The sequence below is a fragment of the Monodelphis domestica genome, chromosome 2 (genome assembly GCF_027887165.1).
Source record: "Monodelphis domestica isolate mMonDom1 chromosome 2, mMonDom1.pri, whole genome shotgun sequence".
Classification (NCBI taxonomy): Eukaryota; Metazoa; Chordata; class Mammalia; order Didelphimorphia; family Didelphidae; genus Monodelphis; species Monodelphis domestica.
In genome coordinates, this window is record NC_077228.1 from 412536623 (window position 1) to 412555556 (window position 18934).

The 18934-nt window shown below is 37.1% G+C and overlaps 1 protein-coding gene across 1 annotated transcript in view; it reads right to left on the minus strand.

Moving 5' to 3' along the window:
- Nucleotides 1–7090: 7090 nt before the first annotated feature.
- IL20RA (interleukin 20 receptor subunit alpha) overlaps nt 7091–18934 on the minus strand; it is a 57562-nt gene continuing 45718 nt past the window's right edge. Inside the window, exons 4-7 of the mRNA XM_007484618.3 lie at nt 18108–18283; nt 16288–16432; nt 11563–11702; nt 7091–9287 (exon numbers count right to left, since the gene is read on the minus strand). Of these exons, the coding sequence (XP_007484680.1) occupies nt 8484–9287; nt 11563–11702; nt 16288–16432; nt 18108–18283 (1265 nt within the window). The 3' untranslated portion in view covers nt 7091–8483. The remainder of the gene's footprint in view (nt 9288–11562; nt 11703–16287; nt 16433–18107; nt 18284–18934) is intronic.

The window sequence follows — 18934 nt, forward strand, 5'->3', positions numbered from 1 at the left end:
TTTCCTCTTATAAGAGGCCCTTCCTGTTTCCTCAAGGTATTCATACTCTTCCATCCCTGAAATTACTTTTATTTTGCATTTACTTATCTGTATTTACATTATTTTCTCTCTTTTTTAATTAATAGATTTTATTTCCAGGGATCTCAGTTCCTCCCTCACTTCCCACACCACAGAAGCATCATCCAATAAACAGATGCGTATATATATATATATATATTATGTATATATATATTTTTTTAATATGGTCTTCATATTTACATTTAGTCTACATATTTATATAGTCTTTCACATTTCCACTTTTCAATTTACTATCTGGAGGTGAACATTCACAAGTTATTTTTTGAAGATTAAATCTATAACTATATATAATATTTTTTTTTGTTTAGCTTGTTTCACTTTTTATCAGTCCATGTAGTTCTTTCCAAATTATTTTAAAATTAATCTGCTCATCGTTTCTTATGGTACATTCACATTGTTTTCTACCAGTAGAAAGTAAGCTCCTTAAGGGGCAGGAACTGTTTTCCATTTTGTTTTTGTATCTCTAGGGTCCTTCACAATCTCTGGAATGTAGTAAGGGCTGGGCAATCAGGGTTAAATGACTTACCCAGAGTCACAGAATTAGGAAGTATCTGAGGCCAGATTTGTAATGGAGGCTTAACAAGTGTTTATTAAATCAAATTGTAAATTGGCTCCAATTTACCAAGGGGTAAGTACTAAATAGTCACTTCAGTTTGAGATAAACTTGCCTTTTGAGTGACAAGATTATTTGTAGATGATTCAAAATGAGTGAAATTAGCCTAATTCAATAATAGACAAACATCTTTATTTTAAAAATATTGTATTACTCGTCAATTCTGAAATCTGTTTAAAGTTATTGCTAGGTTAAGTACATTTTCTGTAACTAAACGTTGCCAAATTCTTATTAAAAACAGAACAAGTTTCAGTAATTCTGAGAACAACTTAATAAACTCTTGCTGGTTCATCTAAAAATATCCTAAGAAAGATTCTCATGTCGTCATTTCTGGGCTCTTGGGGAGCCTTGGGTAAGGAAGACATACAGGAGATGAAAGAAGAATATGTGTCAGAGACTTGCATATTTCAAACCTTCAAAAAGAATTATAACCCACTCATTTCCTCTAAATCTGCCAGGTTCCAGGGATGGGTAAAGGGCTAGGTTGTATATATCTCAATCAATGTTCATCTGTCCTCTTAAGCAACACATGTAATAAAAACAACAACAACAACAACAACAACATGAACCATATGCCCATCTTCTGAGCCCAAGGATGAGCTCCAAGCAATCTCTATTCCAGAAAATGACAGACTGAGAAATAAAAATAAATCTGTAAAGGAGGGGTGGGCAATATAGACTGGCCAGCAATACAAAAAGATCCAGTTTTAGGCAATGCATCTATTAGGACTGCCTAATTCGGAGAAAAAAAAAAGGAACAAAAAAGTCTTTCTAAGGGGAGCCTGGAAGATAGTAGAGAGATAGTGAGTAGGGGGAAACTAAAGCTATTGAAAACTCAGTTATCTTCAATGGAATGCCATGAATGAAATCCAATTGCTGGAATTATCCATTGCTAAAACGATCAAAGGAAAGTGGAAATATTACAGCCTTTGATGGGATAGAAAACAATGGTCTATTGGGGAATGGTTCTGAGGGCTTAAATAGGATAGGCATACCCCATGTAACTACATTACAATCCAACCATTCTTTAATAAAACGAAATCTTGTTGATCCAAATCAAATTGATAACTTCTAATCCAAGCTAGCACTTCAGAGTCCTACTTGAGTTGACTCTCTAAGCATGTCTTCTTACTCTCTGTAGAGTACTACTTACATCTTTTGTGGAACTACCCCCCCCCAACACTTTTTTTAAACATCCTGTTTTTGTAGAACCACTTTATCATGTTGGATAGGGGCCATTTCTACAGTAGGAAAAGAAATGTCAGTCAAGGCTCTACAATGAAAAGATAAGAAGGATCTTCATGTTTCTTAGAAAAAACTGTCATTCAATTCTGACAGATCTGAAACAGTTTTATATATGCATTCTTGTGTTTTAAGGTCCCAAATATCTTTCTAAAGGGCTTTAGGCAAGAGCAAAATGATTTAATTAACACTTTTAATATGTTTCAGGTGAAATAAACAACAAGCACAATAAGACTGTTCATGCTCTTTAATTTAGAGGTCTCATGACTAGGTTTAGGTCCTAAGGGCATTATAGAGAAGGCAAAAAACTGTGCATGTATGAAAAGATTCATGGAAGCTTTGTTTGTAATGACAAAATAATTGGAAATGACACAAATACAATAGTTGGGAGAAATGGATGAATAGATTATGACATCTGAATGTAATGGACTGTATTATTTTATTAGAAATGTTAAATATTGGAAATTTAAGGAAATAAGGGAAATATATGAAAAAATGAAAAGAGAATAAAAATTATGCATACTATAATTACATTTAAAAAAACAACAGCCTCAAAATCAAGAGAAAAAAGTATCAAAGTAAAACAAATGCAAAGGGAACTCAAAAGCTGAGGATGTTTATATTAATGCACATAAATAATTCACACGTTTTTATACAGATTGCAAACGATATGGAATTTGTGGCTTTGTGTATATATATATATTCACATTTGTTTATTTAAAAGTTTTGTCGTGGATGGTTACTAAATATATAATAAAATTTAAAGATATATATGTTGCAAGTCTACTTGGTAACTACAAGGGGAAAAAAAAGCCTGACCTATAAGGAAAAAAAATCTCCACATAATAAAAATCTATGTCATTCAAGCTGCATCTGGAATCCTGTATCATTAGACTGATCTAAGAAGAGTTGGCCCAAATAGCACAGGAAGATTTATTGAATGCCTTGAGGCTCAAGTTCTACACTACTCATGGTCTTTGAGAAACTACTGGAGAGACAAGATTTGGGACAGGAACCCCAAATGAAATAATGAAACCCAGCTCTTCCAAAAGCATTGTGCAAAATCTCTCTGCATCTCAAGTGATACTGTGGGTGGAAAGGGTAAGTTTGATTTATGACACAGGTGTGCCCTGTCACAGCAATCAGGTATTCTATTGAATGCTCTCATCAGAGTTAAACAAGTGGGCCTGGCTGCCTCTAACTGTGGGCTGTGCTAACACATTTTCTTTCTGCCTTTGTTAAATCCCTTATGACTCTACAGGTCCCAGAGTCTGTTTGCCATATTAGGCTGAAGCTACAAATGTCCCCACTTTAAATATCACTCATTTACTTGCTGACAATTCCCTTTTTTCCTATACCATTGCCTTCTATTTGTTCCCTTCTTTGCTGTCATTTTTAAAAAATTGGTTATGAATTTGATGACCATTCAGAGGCATCAAAAGCCCTGATGAAAAAAGCACATCACTTTCAGAGATGTGTTTGGGTAAACTAGTGTGATAGTTTATTTCTGAGAGATTGTAAATTGCTAAGAGATTTATTTTTTAAAGAATGTAGATTAAGTCACTGTCAACAATAGCAATCAAAAACATATAAAATGAGGTTTAAATACATAAAATCCTTGACCTTAAAAAGAGCAGAAACAAATGAATTAGCAAAACACAAGTAGTAGGGCAGCAAGGCTGCTCAGTGGCTAGAGAGTCAGGTCTGGAGTTGAGAGGACCTAGGTTCAAATCTTAGCTCAGAACCTTCCTAACTTTGTAAGGTTGGGCAAGGCACTTAACCCCAATTCCCCTGCCCTTCTGTCCAGAGTTGTTACTATGACAGACAGTAAAGGATTTAAAAACATACACACATAAGCAGGAAATGAAAATGCTATTCTATGTTCCTTTCCAAGCCTGCCTGAAGTTCTGCCACCTTTGGCTATGTTGTCCTTCCATTTTTCTTTTCATTTATATGCATATTTAAATACACACACACACACATTCCCAAAGGAAAGTGTATTTAGTTCTGATCCTGCCAACTTCCCTTTGTATCACTCACATAGCTTTTCAGTATTTCTTTGACAACTTCATATCAATTATCGTGATTTAAAAACCCTTTCTGTCCTGTGATAGCTCTAAGACAGAAAGGCAAGGAGGAGGCAAACAGAGTTAAGTGACTTGCCCAGGGTTACACAGCTAGGGAGTGTCTGAAGCCAGAATTGAACATAGGTCCTTCAGATTTCAGGTCTGGTGCTCTAGCCACCTGGCAGCTCCCCTAATGTTTCATTGAAAGGCAGTTCAGATTGGTGACGAGGAGACTCTCTGCTAAGCCAGGTAGAGCCTCGGACATATAATGGCTCTGTGACCTCAGACAAACCACCCAACCTCTTAGTATTTCAGGCAAGTCCCCTTTTTTGTATCAATGGAAGGATTTTTCACTCCAGGAGTTCCCTACACTGACAACATCCCATTAACATGTCATAGATTTTTTTTTTTTATCTTCCAACCAACAATCCAACATAATAAGATTGTTCAGAGATTTTGAAGTGGCAAAAGTTATCTATCATGAAAGGAGGTTTAGAGAAATCTCTGTGGATGGGTGAATAATACCTTCCAAAGATACTGTTTCCTTTTGTAATATTTTGGTTTCTTTTTGATTCAAAGGCCTAGAGACTATTCCTGGAATCCTTATATTGTGAGATCAGAGTAGATGAACTTTGGGGATAGCTTACAACAGAGGGAGCAACACAGAATATAATCTTTCCTTTGTTCTATGCTGATACCTGAGTGCCCACTAATGAATGGTATATGCATCTTTTATAAGAAATTATTTGTCTATTAAATGTATGTCCATGGTATATTCATATTTGGATATATGAAACAAAATAAAAGAAATTTCTGTTACAATTATTATTCCAAGAATGGGACAGCTAAATGGCTCAGTGGCATAAAAGGGCTTAACACCCTAGAGATCCTGGGTTCAAGTCTAGTCTCAGCCACTTCCTAGCTGTGTGACCAATATTTAGTATTGATTCCAAGACAGAAGGTAAGGGTTTTTTAAAATGTTAAGAATGTGGAGAAAAAGATACAACCAAAACGTTGTTTCAATGACATTAAGAAGCCACTAAATCTGACAATACCACCAAATGATATTGGCTTGGGCGTCTAAAGTACAGAAGCCCATGAGGTGTAGTGAAAAATGTGCTGCAATGGAATTAGGGGACCTGGGGCTTGAATTCTGGATTCCTATACTTATTAGCAGTGTCACCTGGGCAAGTCAATTAAACTCTCTGAACCTCAGTTTTCTTATCTGTAGAGTGGAGATAATAATACTTGGGATTGCTATGGAGAAAGCTATGGAAACATGAGTTATTACTATAGTTTTTTGGGGGAAACACCCTAAATTAGGGATAATCCTTTTTTCTCAATCCAATTATATTTGTCTAAATGGCTTCTCTTTCAGTAAATAATCTACAATCTATTTTCCCCCTCATTTCTTCCTGTAAATTACTCTTGCCTGCTAAATAATTCACATTACTTAGTACATATTGCATTCTTATAGGTACAAAATACTTGAAAGGAAGAGAATATATTTTCTATTCAGCAAAATCTAAAGCAATGCATCTTAAAACTATCTTGGGCTGTGGTTCATGTCCAAAGATTATAAGTTTCTATAGATCAGGTTTCTTTGGCACTTCAGAAGTCACCACTGACACCGCCACCACCATTATGAACACTTACAGAATTGAACACTTACAGAATGTGAAGCTACTACTTTGAATGAAAATAAAATTAAATGGTAGATTAAAAAAAAAGCCACCATAAATACATGGTGGAAACCATTGTGAATGTTGGCTAATATTTTAAACTTAATACCATAAGGGACTAATTCATGAGTCACTTGAAGACCATTAGAGACCATCAGTGCTTTCTAGGCACTCTTTGCTGGAGAAACACTGGCTTTGATGAAATTTGAGGTTGTGAACATAATAGAAGGGAAAAACAAATATGGATGATGGACAAAATGTGGGACTTTTGCTCTAGTGTAAAGAATTAAGGGCAAAGTTTACTACTTTTAAAGGGTGTTGGGAACTTTTGCCAAAATAGAAACAATTCTACCAAGTCTCCTGATGGTTAGATTTGTTTAGGATAATGAATTCCCTTCAACTCTAGTGATGTTCCTAGCAACTAGTGACAGAAACATGCAAAACTCCTTAAAGGTCCAAACCCTCAAGGAGGCATTTAGCCACCTAGCATTTATTAAGTGCCTACTATGTGTCGATCATTGTGCTAAGAGATTAAATTTAACATTACTAGACTGGGTAGGACAGAGTTCAAAATCTTTGTCCTATATGCCTTCCTCAAGACACTTTTCCCCTCATCTGGTGGACTTTCTGGTCCAGATATTAAATGAAAAGTCTTCCTTTCTCAGAGAAAGACCAGAGGAGGAAACTGTCACAGAGGAAATAAGTTGGTGGCAACCTTTTTCCTGTTTCCTTTTTGTGACCTCATATTTTAAGACAAAATGAAGTGATAGAACACCTTAAATAGCTCAATGTAGGTCTGTATGGAGAAATTGTATACTAATGAGGTCCTTGGAATAGCAGAGGAAATTACTCTATTTCTCTCTTTTAATCAATGTCACTACTTGTCTGAGCAATCAGTCAAATATCAAGCCAGTCATGGATGGTTCCAAATGATTGTTATGCCAGCTGGAGGGCACAAAATGCCCTTTCCTCCATCCATTCCATTTTCAATAATTCAGTTCAAGAATTCTGAAGTGGCAGGAGCAGAAAACAAAGTAGATGCTGCTATTCCAGAAATGTTACAGTAACATAATTGTGCCTTCAGATGGTTTTAGTGTCTTTCTCATTAGCTTGTAGGTAGATAGTAACTAAGGGGTAAAGGGCTTGGTTATCAACAGAGGGTAAAGAGCTTCCAAATGCCCCTCTGTGGCAATGGTCCTGGCATGATGTGAAAGAATTTATCAACCTAAACATGTCATTTAAGGTTAAACTTGGACATTCATCTACCTATGAGCTGTTTTCAACCTATCCATTTTCTAGAGATTATCAATAGTTTGTTATTCACTGGAAGACTCTTGATGTTTGAAAGTTTTTGTTTTATGTCATAGGGGATTAATTATAAAGTAGGAAAAAACACCACGGTTATGTTAGCTTGATTTGATATATGATTTAATTGCAAAAAAATGTATACTTCATTTCAACAACATTTACTATGTGCAAGTCATTGTGCTAGATGCTGAGGATGCCAAGAAAAAAACCCAAGACAGAGTCTCTTCTCTCTTCAAAGAGCTGCCATTCTATTGGAGTGATACCAGTCCAAATCAAGCACTTGATATTATGACTGTAACATCATGGCTCAACTCCTAGAGCAGTTTAGCAGCAAATGTTTCCCCTGAATACAACTTCAGAAACAAATGTAATATTTTAGCACAGGATCTGACCTTTTCACACACTGGAGTTGATGGATTGTGACAAACTTATAGTATAGTATTATTAATTCTCTAAAAAGGATTCTGAATTGGAAAGGAATAATAATAAAATTTCATGGACTTCTATACATCCTAGGAGTGAACTCATTAAGGATCAAATGAGATAAAGGCATGTGAAATACTTTTGTAAACCGTAAGGGACTATCCAAGTAAAAGGGATTATTAGTCTTATTAGTAAAGCTGGAGTAATGTTTGAAATACCTAAAAGTCAGTGTTAGACTGTTAATCAAAATGTTATGGTCCTATTACAAATTTTGAAAGGAGGTGACCTATTTACTTGGCTGGGAGGGAAACTAGGTCATTAATGACACGTGAGACAAGAGTGTTTCCTATAAGTCATTTATCAATGATTGACTTGTGAACTTAATTTGTAAGCATTTCCTAAGGTTCTTTCTCTGAATTCAATTGTAAATTGAGGACAATAAATAGTACTTGTTCAACAATAATGACCTCATAGCCAGGAAAAAAGGATTTTTGTACATGTTTCAATGCAATGGAGACATAAGTTATTATTGATATTAGGATGAAATAAGAACTTTAGGAGGATCTATATGAAATACATAATCCCATACATGATAGGTACTCAATGAATTGATATCAATGGGCTTATTAGGAAACATGACCTAATACCAATTGAGTAAACAAATAGTTTGAATTTTGGGAGGAAAATCTGCTTATAAAAACTGATCTTTTTCTCTGAAGTGATTTATTCTAGTGAAGTTTAATTCATCTGCCTGCATCTATGCACCTGGAAACAATATTGTCGTTGTTCAGTTGTTTTTCAGTTGTGTCTGATTCTTTATGAGCCCATTTGGGGTTTTCTTGGCAAAGATACTAGAGTGGTTTGCCATTTCCTTCTCCAGCTCATTTTACAGATAAAGAAATTGAGTTAAGAGAAGTTTCTTGCCCAGGGTCACATAGCTATTAAGTATCTGAGGCCAGATTTGAACTCATGAAGATGAGTCTTACTGACTTCAGGCCCAATGCTCTCTCTATCCATTGTACTACCTAGATGAAACAATATCAACATTACAAATAGTCTAAGCTTCTAAAGCTAGTCTTCCATTTGGATGTGAAGTCCCCATTCCTCCATGAATTGCATGAGATAGGTTTCATTTTCTTGGGGTGATTTGTGGGGTACCTGTGCATCATAGAGTTTTGACAGAAGTCCCTCACTTGGGTACTCATTATATTCAGAGTGTTCACTTCCTTTCTCCTCTACCACATGTTCACAATCAGATAGAGATGGTATACATAGTTTCCCTGTTTGTGGATCCCAGTCTACGAGTATCCTTGACTCCTCATCTTCCTCTTGCTCCTTTGTCTCTGTGTTTTCCTGTGTTCTCTGTTGGAGATTTCTTAGTTGTGGATTATATGAACCAAGTAGTGCTTCTTGGCCAAAATTTGCTAAAGCAATCTCAGAGTCAAGCATTACTTTGCCCTGAAAGGGTATTCCATCCTGCAAGTTAATTCCCTGATCATGATGATCTATCCCGATGTCCCCAGGTCTTACATCAAACTCATATTCAATGATGGGTTCATCTTTTGTTTTTGAAGCACAAAGTAATTCTTGTTGAACTGTTGAAAGGCAGTGTAAAGTTTCTTCACTGTCACAAAAAATGCCCATTGCCTTTGAAGCATACCCCAAGTGCTTCACTTCTGATTCCTCCTGATGGCTCTTGCCCTGCATATTCTTAACAGTGTTTGGGTCAGGAATATCACTGTTTTTCCCCATTATATTCATATCCTTTGAGGAAGTCTTGGCATCTTCCACAATACTAAGGGTAATAAAGTTAACTACTATTTTTTCAGCTGGTGCAAAAAGTCTTTGGTCATATCCAGTTCCATAAATCAATACCTAAAAAGAGAAACAGAGCTTAATTTTTTTTCCAAAAATTAAAATAAGCATTGCTTTAAAAGAAACCTTGGTTTCATCAGATCCTTTTTTTTTTAAAGATCAACACTTGGCCACCTTTGGCAGTGGAACATCAGTTGGGCCCAAAGTCCCAAGCTTTCTTGGAAATTGCAGGGATGGAATGGTAACAGAATGTGACAAAACTGCGGAAAACCTTATCAGTGGGAATGTTTACCTCAGCTGATTTAATGGATCTGGATCCACAATCCCATCTCTGAACAATACTTACCAAGATCTGTTTATTTGTATGAACACACAATCAAGATTAAACAGAGGAAGTACAGGGGCCACTAGGTAGCTCAGTGGATAGAACTCCAAGCCTGAGATTCTAAGTTCAAATTTGGCCTCTGACACTTCCTAGCTGTGTGACCTTGGGCAAGTCACCTGACCCTAGCGAACTGCCTAGCCCTTGCTATTCTTCTTTCTTAGAGCTGATAGTAAGATAGAAGGTAAGGATTAAAACAAAGGAAGTATAATATTACATTCTATCCATCCCAAACCATGGCCAGAAGACGTGAGAACTTTTCACTAATATTAATCATTAATCTTCCTTAAAACCCCGAGAAAGAGGGCAATCTTTTAAAGAGAAGGAATCTGATGTTCAAAAAGAATACTTACTCACCATTTAGCCAGTGTGGCTTCATGCCTGGTTTTGGCTAATTAATTATACTTTCTTCCCTTATGCCATAATGACAATTAAAATAAGACCCCAAATTATAAATTTTAATCAACCTTCAATTATCCATGTCAATGCCCTGTGAGTTGCTCTAAAGGAAGCCTATTAATTATGGGCCAATATGTCATTGTTGTCTTCCCTATAAAGTTTAATTTTGTATAAAATAATAAATTACAAAATCAAGCCTGAGTTCTCCAATACGTCCCATTATTGCTGTCCAGTTGTTTTCAGGAAACTCTCATGCTTTGTGACCTTATTCAGATTAAAGATATCATTACACTAACTCAGTAAAATAAATTCTCCTCATAGCTATTTTCACACACACACACAAAAGCTGGAGGTCCCTGCTTATAATATTGAAGGGCAGTTAGGTGTCAGAGTAGATAGAGTACCAGGACTGGAGTCAGGAAAACTCATCTTCCTGAGTTCAAATCTGACCTTAGAAACTTACTGTGTGATCCTGGGCAAGTTGCTAAACCCTGTTTGCTTCCATTTCCTCATCTGTAAAATGAGCTGGAGAAGAAAATGGAAAATCACTCCAGTATGTTTACCAAAAAAATCCCAAATGGAGTCATGAAGAATCTGACACAACCGACACAACTAACAACAACAACATACTATCTAAGTGCTTAAAGAATGTAATAAGTGGGGGCAAGTAGATCAGTGGATTGAGAGCCAGGTCTGGACATCCTGGGTTCAAATCTGACTATACACATTTCCTAGCTGTGGGCAAGTCACTTAACCCCATTGTTAAACTCTTACTACTCTTCTGCCTTGGAACCAATACACAGTATTAATTCTAAGATGGAAAGTAAGGGCTTTAAGAAAAAGAGTATACTAAGTAAAAATTATTAAAATAATGAAAGAGTAGGCATTTAGAAATCTATTAGGTATATTTTTCACAATTCCCATACCAAATGATTACATTGTATGGATTTAATAAGTGCAATGGGACTTGCCACTGATCTAGAAACATGGTACATGTTTTCTAATAGTTTTGCTTTTCTTCGGAGATGCTTAATCTTTGGTTTTAATAAAAAATTGTTTTTTAACAGAAATAGGCCCTGAATCAGCAATTTCATTGATATAGAGAATTCCCAGGGGAGGAAATTCCTTCTGTCAATACAAGTTGTTACCTTCTCTTCAACTTGTAGTCTTTGAGAATTGTCTAGGACAGAGGCTTTATGTGGCCCACAATATTCCTATGTTTGGTCCAAAAAGGTTAAAAAATAATTGAGAAAGACTTAATAAAAATAAATAAGAAAATATTAAACCATGAATAAGGTTAATATATAGTTTTCTAAGTCAATCCATGGCCTGCAGGGATCCTTAGGCAAGGATTAGTAGCCTTTGCTTCTTTTTGAGTCTGATAACACTGGTAGGACACAGAGAGTACATGCCTTGCTTAGTCACACGATCATTATGTGTCAGAGACAGCTCAATCCAGGTCGACCCAAATAAGCTTCTTACCCACAATGTCAAGCTGCCTTTTGACAACATAATTGCCAATATATTTGGTGTTGTTAGACGATAGGAACTTACCAAGTTAGTTGGTTGTTTCTCCTTGCCCACATGTATATATCTGTACATAGAATAGCCTATTATTAAAAAAATAAATGCTGTAACAGAAATGGGCAAAACATAACAAAGGATGATTTTTACTTTCAGCTCTGAAGTTTGATCTGTTAAGAAAAAAGAAAAAAAATTAAAGTTGGGTAGAAGGAGGCAACTAGATGACTCAGTAAATTGAGAGTCAGGGCTAGAGATATGAGGTTCTAGGTTCAAATATGGCCTCACACACTTCCTATCTGTGTGGACCCTAGACAAGTCATGTGACCCCCACTGCCTGGCCCTACATTGGTAAAGGCTGCTCCACTACCCCTCTTCACCAAGTCTGAGAACATTTTTTACTTCACCTGCCCCTCTGCCCAGGAAGTCAATGGGAGAGCTTCCTTCCTCTTCTGACTCTGGTAAGGAGTTGGGGGCTCATATGCAACATAAAGATGTAGTTTAGGCACTAAGTCTCTAAAAGTTTCACCATCACTGGCCTGGCCTTTACCACTCTTCTGCCTTGGAACCAATACATGATATTGATTCTCAGATGGAAAGCAAGGGTTTTTTTTTTCCAAAAACAAAGATTGATTGAAGGAATTGGGCATGTTTAGTTTGGAAAAGAAAAGACTCATGTAGACATTCCCCTGTTTGAAGGACTGTTACATGGAGGAAGGATTAGGATTATTCTCTTTGGCCTCAGATGGCAGAGGCAGGGTAAGCTACACAGAGGCAAATTAAGACTTAATGCCAAGAAAAACATCCTAATAATCAGGACTAAACAAAAGAGGGATGAACTGACCCAGGAGGTAATGGGCTCCCCTCCTTGAAGGTCTTCAAGTGGAAACTAGATGATTCATCATTTTGTATGTGTGTTGGACTAGATATATGATAAGGTCTCTTCCAAATATCAAATTCTGTGATTCTAAGAGGGCTTACAGTTGTAAGAGAGGAATTTGCAAAGGAGAGAAATCAGATCTAGTGGTGCAAGGAGCAGCCCATGCAGGGGAAGGGCAGAAGGAAAAAACCTCAAGATTCCAGAGAAAGAACAGAAGCTATGAGAACTCAGAAACAGCCAGCTCAACTCACTTCTCCAGCTGAGAACTTGAGATCTCTGAGGCTGGAGGTCGCTCTGAACATCAACTGCTTCCCAGTGAACCCCTGAAATCTTTTACTAAGCTCAGATATTGTAGACTGAACTTTGAAAGAAACCATCTACTGTGAAAATCCTCTCCAAAGATTATTCTCCACCTCTCTCTCCCCAACTTGTTCTGAACTTCATTTTCTAACTAGATTAGATCAGGAGCAGGGACAAACCAGCAGCTGACTAAAAGAGGGATTGAGGCTGAGAGCCTGGACCCCTGAGATTTGGGGGGAGGTCAGTGTGTCAGTCAATAGGGATTCCTGCTGCCCACTTTCCTCACCCAATCCCTTCATTTCTTCTTTCCCTGAGTAATCACTATTAAAGTGTTACTACTTAGATCAGGTCTGCCTAGTTTCTGACACTGAGGAAGGGGAATGAATATTTGGGGGGAACTCTACCTCTCCCCAAAGAGGAGGGTTAGCTCAAACCCTAGGGATCCAACAGTTAGATCCAAAGAGCAATCTTTTCCCCTGTGCTGAGGAGTAACCTCCAATCTTAAGGGGAAGAAGTGGCAGTTGGGTACTGGAAGGATCCAGAGTCAGGAAAGTCTATTCTGCCTCTCAGCAATAGCTGAGACCAAGAAGGGAGGCAGTGAGTCATTTCACTGAAGCTCTTACCTCTAAGTCAACTTGCACCTTCCAGACCCACTCTCTGAAGAGACATATTCAGTCCCTCAAGGAGACAAAACTGGGTTACCTTTCCCAAGATCAACCTCTTTCCCCTCTCATTCTCTCAACTCTTTCTCTCCCTCTCTCTAGTTCCCCAGTATAGCTGGGTGTGACCCCCCACCCCCTTTCTGGCCATATATTACATAGTCCATATGAACATTTCATTGATGTTTAGTCATTTAAGTTGCATCCAACTCTTCATGACCCTCTTTGGGATTTTCTTTGCAAAGATACTGGAATACTTTCGCCATTTCCTTCTCCATTTCATTTAGCAGATGAGGAAACTGAGGCAAATAGGGTTACATAACTTGCCCAGGGCCACATACCTAGTGAGCATCTGACACTGGATTTGAACTCAGGTCTTCTTGACTTCAGTCCTAACACTCTATCCACTGTGCCACCTAGCTGACCCAAAGCAAATTCTTGTTTCTATTGTGTTTTGAACCGCATGGGAGGTGGATGTGATAACCACTACACTACAGAAACCAATTCTTATGATTACTTTATGACACATTTAATTGAATTTGATATCTATTTCTTCTAACTGCCTAAATGATTTTCACTGGCAATTCACTTATAACATCTGACCACTGCCAAAGCTGTTTATTAACAAGTCACAGTCTGCCTAAGTGAGACAATTCCTTCAGGCTGGTTTATTTTTTATTTTTTGGTTTGATTGACACTTTGGTTAATTTGACAGATGGCACATCATTCTTAATTTTACAGAAATATGCCATAAAGGTTCAGGAAGAGAATATACATTAGTGTATGTTCCTTCCTTTTCCCCTGTAGAACATTTTACTTTGAAATTGGGTTGGAGTGGGGAATTGTGTTCGTATCTGAATTCTATGACCCTGGGAATAAAGCAAGAAAGGATTTAAGCACTTCCCTAAATCAGTGTGTTTATGAGAGATTAGTAAGATGGTGGGATGAATTTTAATGTGATCAAAGTAGTTTTCCCTTTCCTTTCAAGTTTCCATTTTGGAACTTAATGACCCTTAGATTAGGGAAGAAGGGCCAGACATATGCTGCTCCATTTATAAAATCTATTATTCTAGTATCTTTCAGATGAACTCAAGGTTTCTTGCAACCTGGTAATCATGATTTACTGCCAGCTATTTCCAGAGAGAAGAAAAGAAAGAGAAAAGAGAGGTAACTAAGGAGTAAAGGAGTGTCTGATGACTTGCTTTCTCCTGCTCCTATAACATCTAGTGGAAAGATGCTAAACATTATTTGTTGTGCTTTTAATTTAGTCCTTTACATTCTAGGTCAAACCCAAGAACATTTTGCTTTATGTACCACTTCATCCAGAAAGCCCTTTCTGACCCCCTTTGTTTTATACTTCTTGATTCAATTATCTTATAATGTTGTGTATTAAGCTATTTGTGTTACTCTCTCTCCCTTACCTCGATAACAAGCTCCTTGACAGACGGGAACCAAGTCAAGTCTAAGTTTTATATGTCTCTCAGTTACTAGCAGAGTGTTCTGCACACAGTTAAGTACTTAATTCATGTTTTCATAGTGTCTTATCTGTTGTTAAATCCCCAGGAATTACTGATGACTCTAAAGAAAATATGAATAGTGAAAGCTATTATTTATTTTCTTCTTCAAATAGGAGGCAGGGTAGAACATATGGAATGGGGAAATACTTAAGGAAGTATGGTGAATATTTTAAAAAATGCCTCAAGGGCATGAATTCAAATATTGGCTTTATCACTTCTACCTCTATGATCTTGAACAAGTCATTGAACCTTTTAAAACTTCAGAATTCTCATCTATAAAGTGAAGGAGTAGACTAGTTGGCTTCTGTGGTCTAAATCTAGGATCCTATGATCTCCTGATGTAGGTTCAAATCCTAACTTTGCCATTTGCTACCTGTCACTTTGGACAAGTGATTTAATTCCTTTCTGCCTTGGTTTTGAAAGTGTTGGACTACATGGTCTCAAAGGGTCATGTCATCTCTTACACTGTGAACTTGGGAACCAGAAGAATCAATGGGATTAGGATGTTGACATGAGAAAAAAAGAAAAAGGACATGCTAGAGAAATTACCACAAACACTTTACAACTAAAAGTAGGTATATCTTTTAGAGAGAACCCTGAAATACGGTCAAGAGTATGAAGGTATAGACAAAGAAACAGAGAGAGACAAACCCACACAGTTCAGGGATGGCTGGGGAATAATATACTGCCAGTTGGAGATGCCGCACAAGAGAGTCATTTGGAAAGAAGCCTAGATAAATAGCCCTCATGACTCTGTCTTTGGCTTAGAGGAACAGGTCAGTTCAGTGGTTCATTGGTCAGAGAGATTCAGGGAATAACTGCGTAATATGGGAAATGAACCATATTGTCTATTTTATGGTTGCTCCAGGCAGCTTGCTAAGATTTTAAAGTTGTGCAGAAGGTGCTGATGACCTAAACTGATAGAGGGAATTTCCACACAGGGGAGTTCTCTATACCAGTGAAATCAAAGATTCATTTCCCATCACTATCCCTTTTCTGTTTGAAAGCACCCTTTTAGATTAGATAGTAACTAGAGCAAAGAATAAAAATGGTTGCTATGTTCCAGGTAATTACCACTTTTGCCTCCCATTGGATTATATGATCCTAGGTCTAGAGCTGAAAGGAATCTCAAGCCCTCCTCTATACTAGGGAGGAAACTGAAGCACAGGGAGTATGAGTGATTTGTGCAAAGTCCCACAGATAATAAGTGAAAGAGATAGGACTTGAACTTAGTTGTATCAGAGGTGGGATTTGAACTCCTGTCCTCACACCAGAGCCCATGTTCTTTCCACTATAGCCTGTTTCCTCTTGTTTTTGTTTAGATAAGGTGGCCACATAATCCAACTTCCTTTAGATTTTATCAGAATTTCTTCTTCATACACTGAGATTTTTTTTAACATACCTTTCAAGGTAGTGATGCACTGCTTTTCTGAAGGCTTAGAATTTCGAAGTGGTCCCAGGACATAGGATTGCACGCTGACACAATAGAGAGTATTCGACTCCAGCTGGGGTAGCTCCAACGTGTGATTTGTTACAAATTTGTACCACTAGAAAAAGGAATTGAAAATGTGATTTTTATAGCTTACTTTCATAGAGAATATCTTGTAGTTGCTAGAAAGCTGGACCTGGATTTAGGAAGGCTTGGGTTCAAATCATTCTTCAGACACTAGCTCTGTGACCACAGGCAGGTCAAACAACTTCTTTGAACCTCAATTTTCCTCATCAATAAAATACAGATAAGGAGGCCTGCAGTAAGAACCTCACAAGATTGAAATACTTACTAGCTATGTTAGGGGAAAGTTCTCATTTTTGTCATTTATAAAATTGGAATAATTCTCTCATACTTAGCTCATGGGATTGTTGTAAAGCACTTAGCACAGTCTCAGAAACATTTGTTTTTCTATCATTTTCAGTTATAGTTGTCTGTTTGTGACCCAATGTGGGGTATCCTTGGAAAAGATGCTAGAGTGGTTTGGCATTTCCTTCTCCAGCTCATTTTACAAATGAAGAAACCAAGGCAAACAAAGTTAAATGACTTGTCCAGGGTCACATAGCTAGTGTCTGAGGCCAGAATTGGACTCACAAAGATGAATCTTCCTGACTTTAGGCTTGGCATTCTCTCCATCCTGGAAGACAGTGAGCACTAGATAAATGTTAGCAATTATTGATAGCTATTAATTACAGATGACAATGTAAATGAGATGGTTTGTGAACTTTAAAGCATTATGCAAAAGTCATCTATTACTATTTCTAAAAATTGTTTTTATTCTTTTCATCTTATATTTTACTGAGATCAAATAGAAATGGTCCAAGGATGGGTCACCACCTATCATTATTCTTTTCTGTTGAATGCTTAGAGGATTATTATGCTGGTGGTTAAAATGACAACGTTTTTGTAATTGAATATGGGATGATTATGATGATGATTCATAGGCAAATATGACTTCAGAGAAGAAAAGCAACTAAAGAATAAGAAATAACAAAATTTCTCATCACCACAAGCTATTTTTAAAGCCTTTTTTTTCTGTCTTAGAATCAATTCTTGGTATTGTTTCCAAGGCAGAAGAGTGGTACAGGCTAGACAATGGGGGTCAAGTGACTTGCCCATAGTTACACAGCTAGGAAGTATCTGAGGTCAAATTGGAATGCAGGATCCCCCCATCTCTAGACCTCTAGATCTCAATCCACTGAGCCAGTAGTTGCCCCACCATAAGCACGTAAGGAAAACAAAACAACTAAACTTTACCACCATCATTTTCCTTTAGATAAAATTTCTATGTCATGAACAAGAACTGGATAGAAATAGAAACAAATGATAATGCATTGCATAATTCTTATCAAAATCGCTGTTTGACTCTTGCTAGCATTCATTGTCCTTTCGTTTGAGAACCTGATGGGCATTATACAAAGAAGATATGTCCACGTAGTTAATAACCATGATTTCTGCACACTAGTCCAGTAGCAATGTTTTGTCATGTTAAAAGGGAGTTTCTCTAGAGAAGAAAATCAGGAGTCATCATGCAAGTCAAGTATGGAGTCATTTTCACCCACCTTTAAACAGCACATTTTAAATGCTACAGACTTAAAAGAACAATATTTGAAAAAAAAATGCATGCACACAACACACATGCACACAGAACAAAGTGACAAAGTTACCTATAAGCATTGAGGCTCATGGGATACAGACATTGCATGCATACTTCGTCTTCACTCTGACTTTACCTTTTTGTTTGCTTTTGTGTTGTAGATTGATACATTATATTTCAGACTGGGGTAGATTTGGTGCATGGATACAGAAGTGTCTTCTGGATTTATCTTCCACTTCTCAGGGGCCGTCAGAATGACTGATATGGATTTTTCACCAGGAGTCAAAGCAACCACTGGGGGGCCAATTTGTGCTAGATGGACAGATAAAGACATTTATCTAATTGTTGAAGGTAATTCCATGCTGAAAGCTTGCAAAACCTCATGAAATTCATGGTACGCAATCACATAAGAGAAGTAATCATGAGACCCTTTTCGTCATTTTGGTTAAATAGCTTGTCAAGTACAGGATATAAGGGGAACCTCTATTCTTTCACATTCTGTATTCTCACAAAATTATAGCATGTAAAGGGGGAAATCACTGTCACAAATCCTGAACTTCAGATAGTTACAAAAGTAAGTCTGTGTGTTTTGTATTTAGATAACACTTTTCTAAAACGAGTCCAGAAACCTCAGTAAACATTTTAATGCTGATCATCCCTGATCATGAAAATGTCTCACAAAAACTCATTAGTTAACATTCTTGATGTCAGAAGGGAAAAAACAAACAAACAAAAGCTGCCTGATTTTGCAGATGGAGAAACCTAGACATATAGAAGTAGAGAAGTTTACTGGAGACCTCTTGGGATATAAATGAAGGAATTAGACACAGAAAAAAGAGGGTGGGCTGAAGTGTACTTGGGAAGTTCCTCAGGGCAAATGGGGTAGAGAATATTCTATTCCTAGAAGTAAGAGACAGGATGTTTAGGGTAGAAAAGAAACAAACACCAAATATTAAGCACACA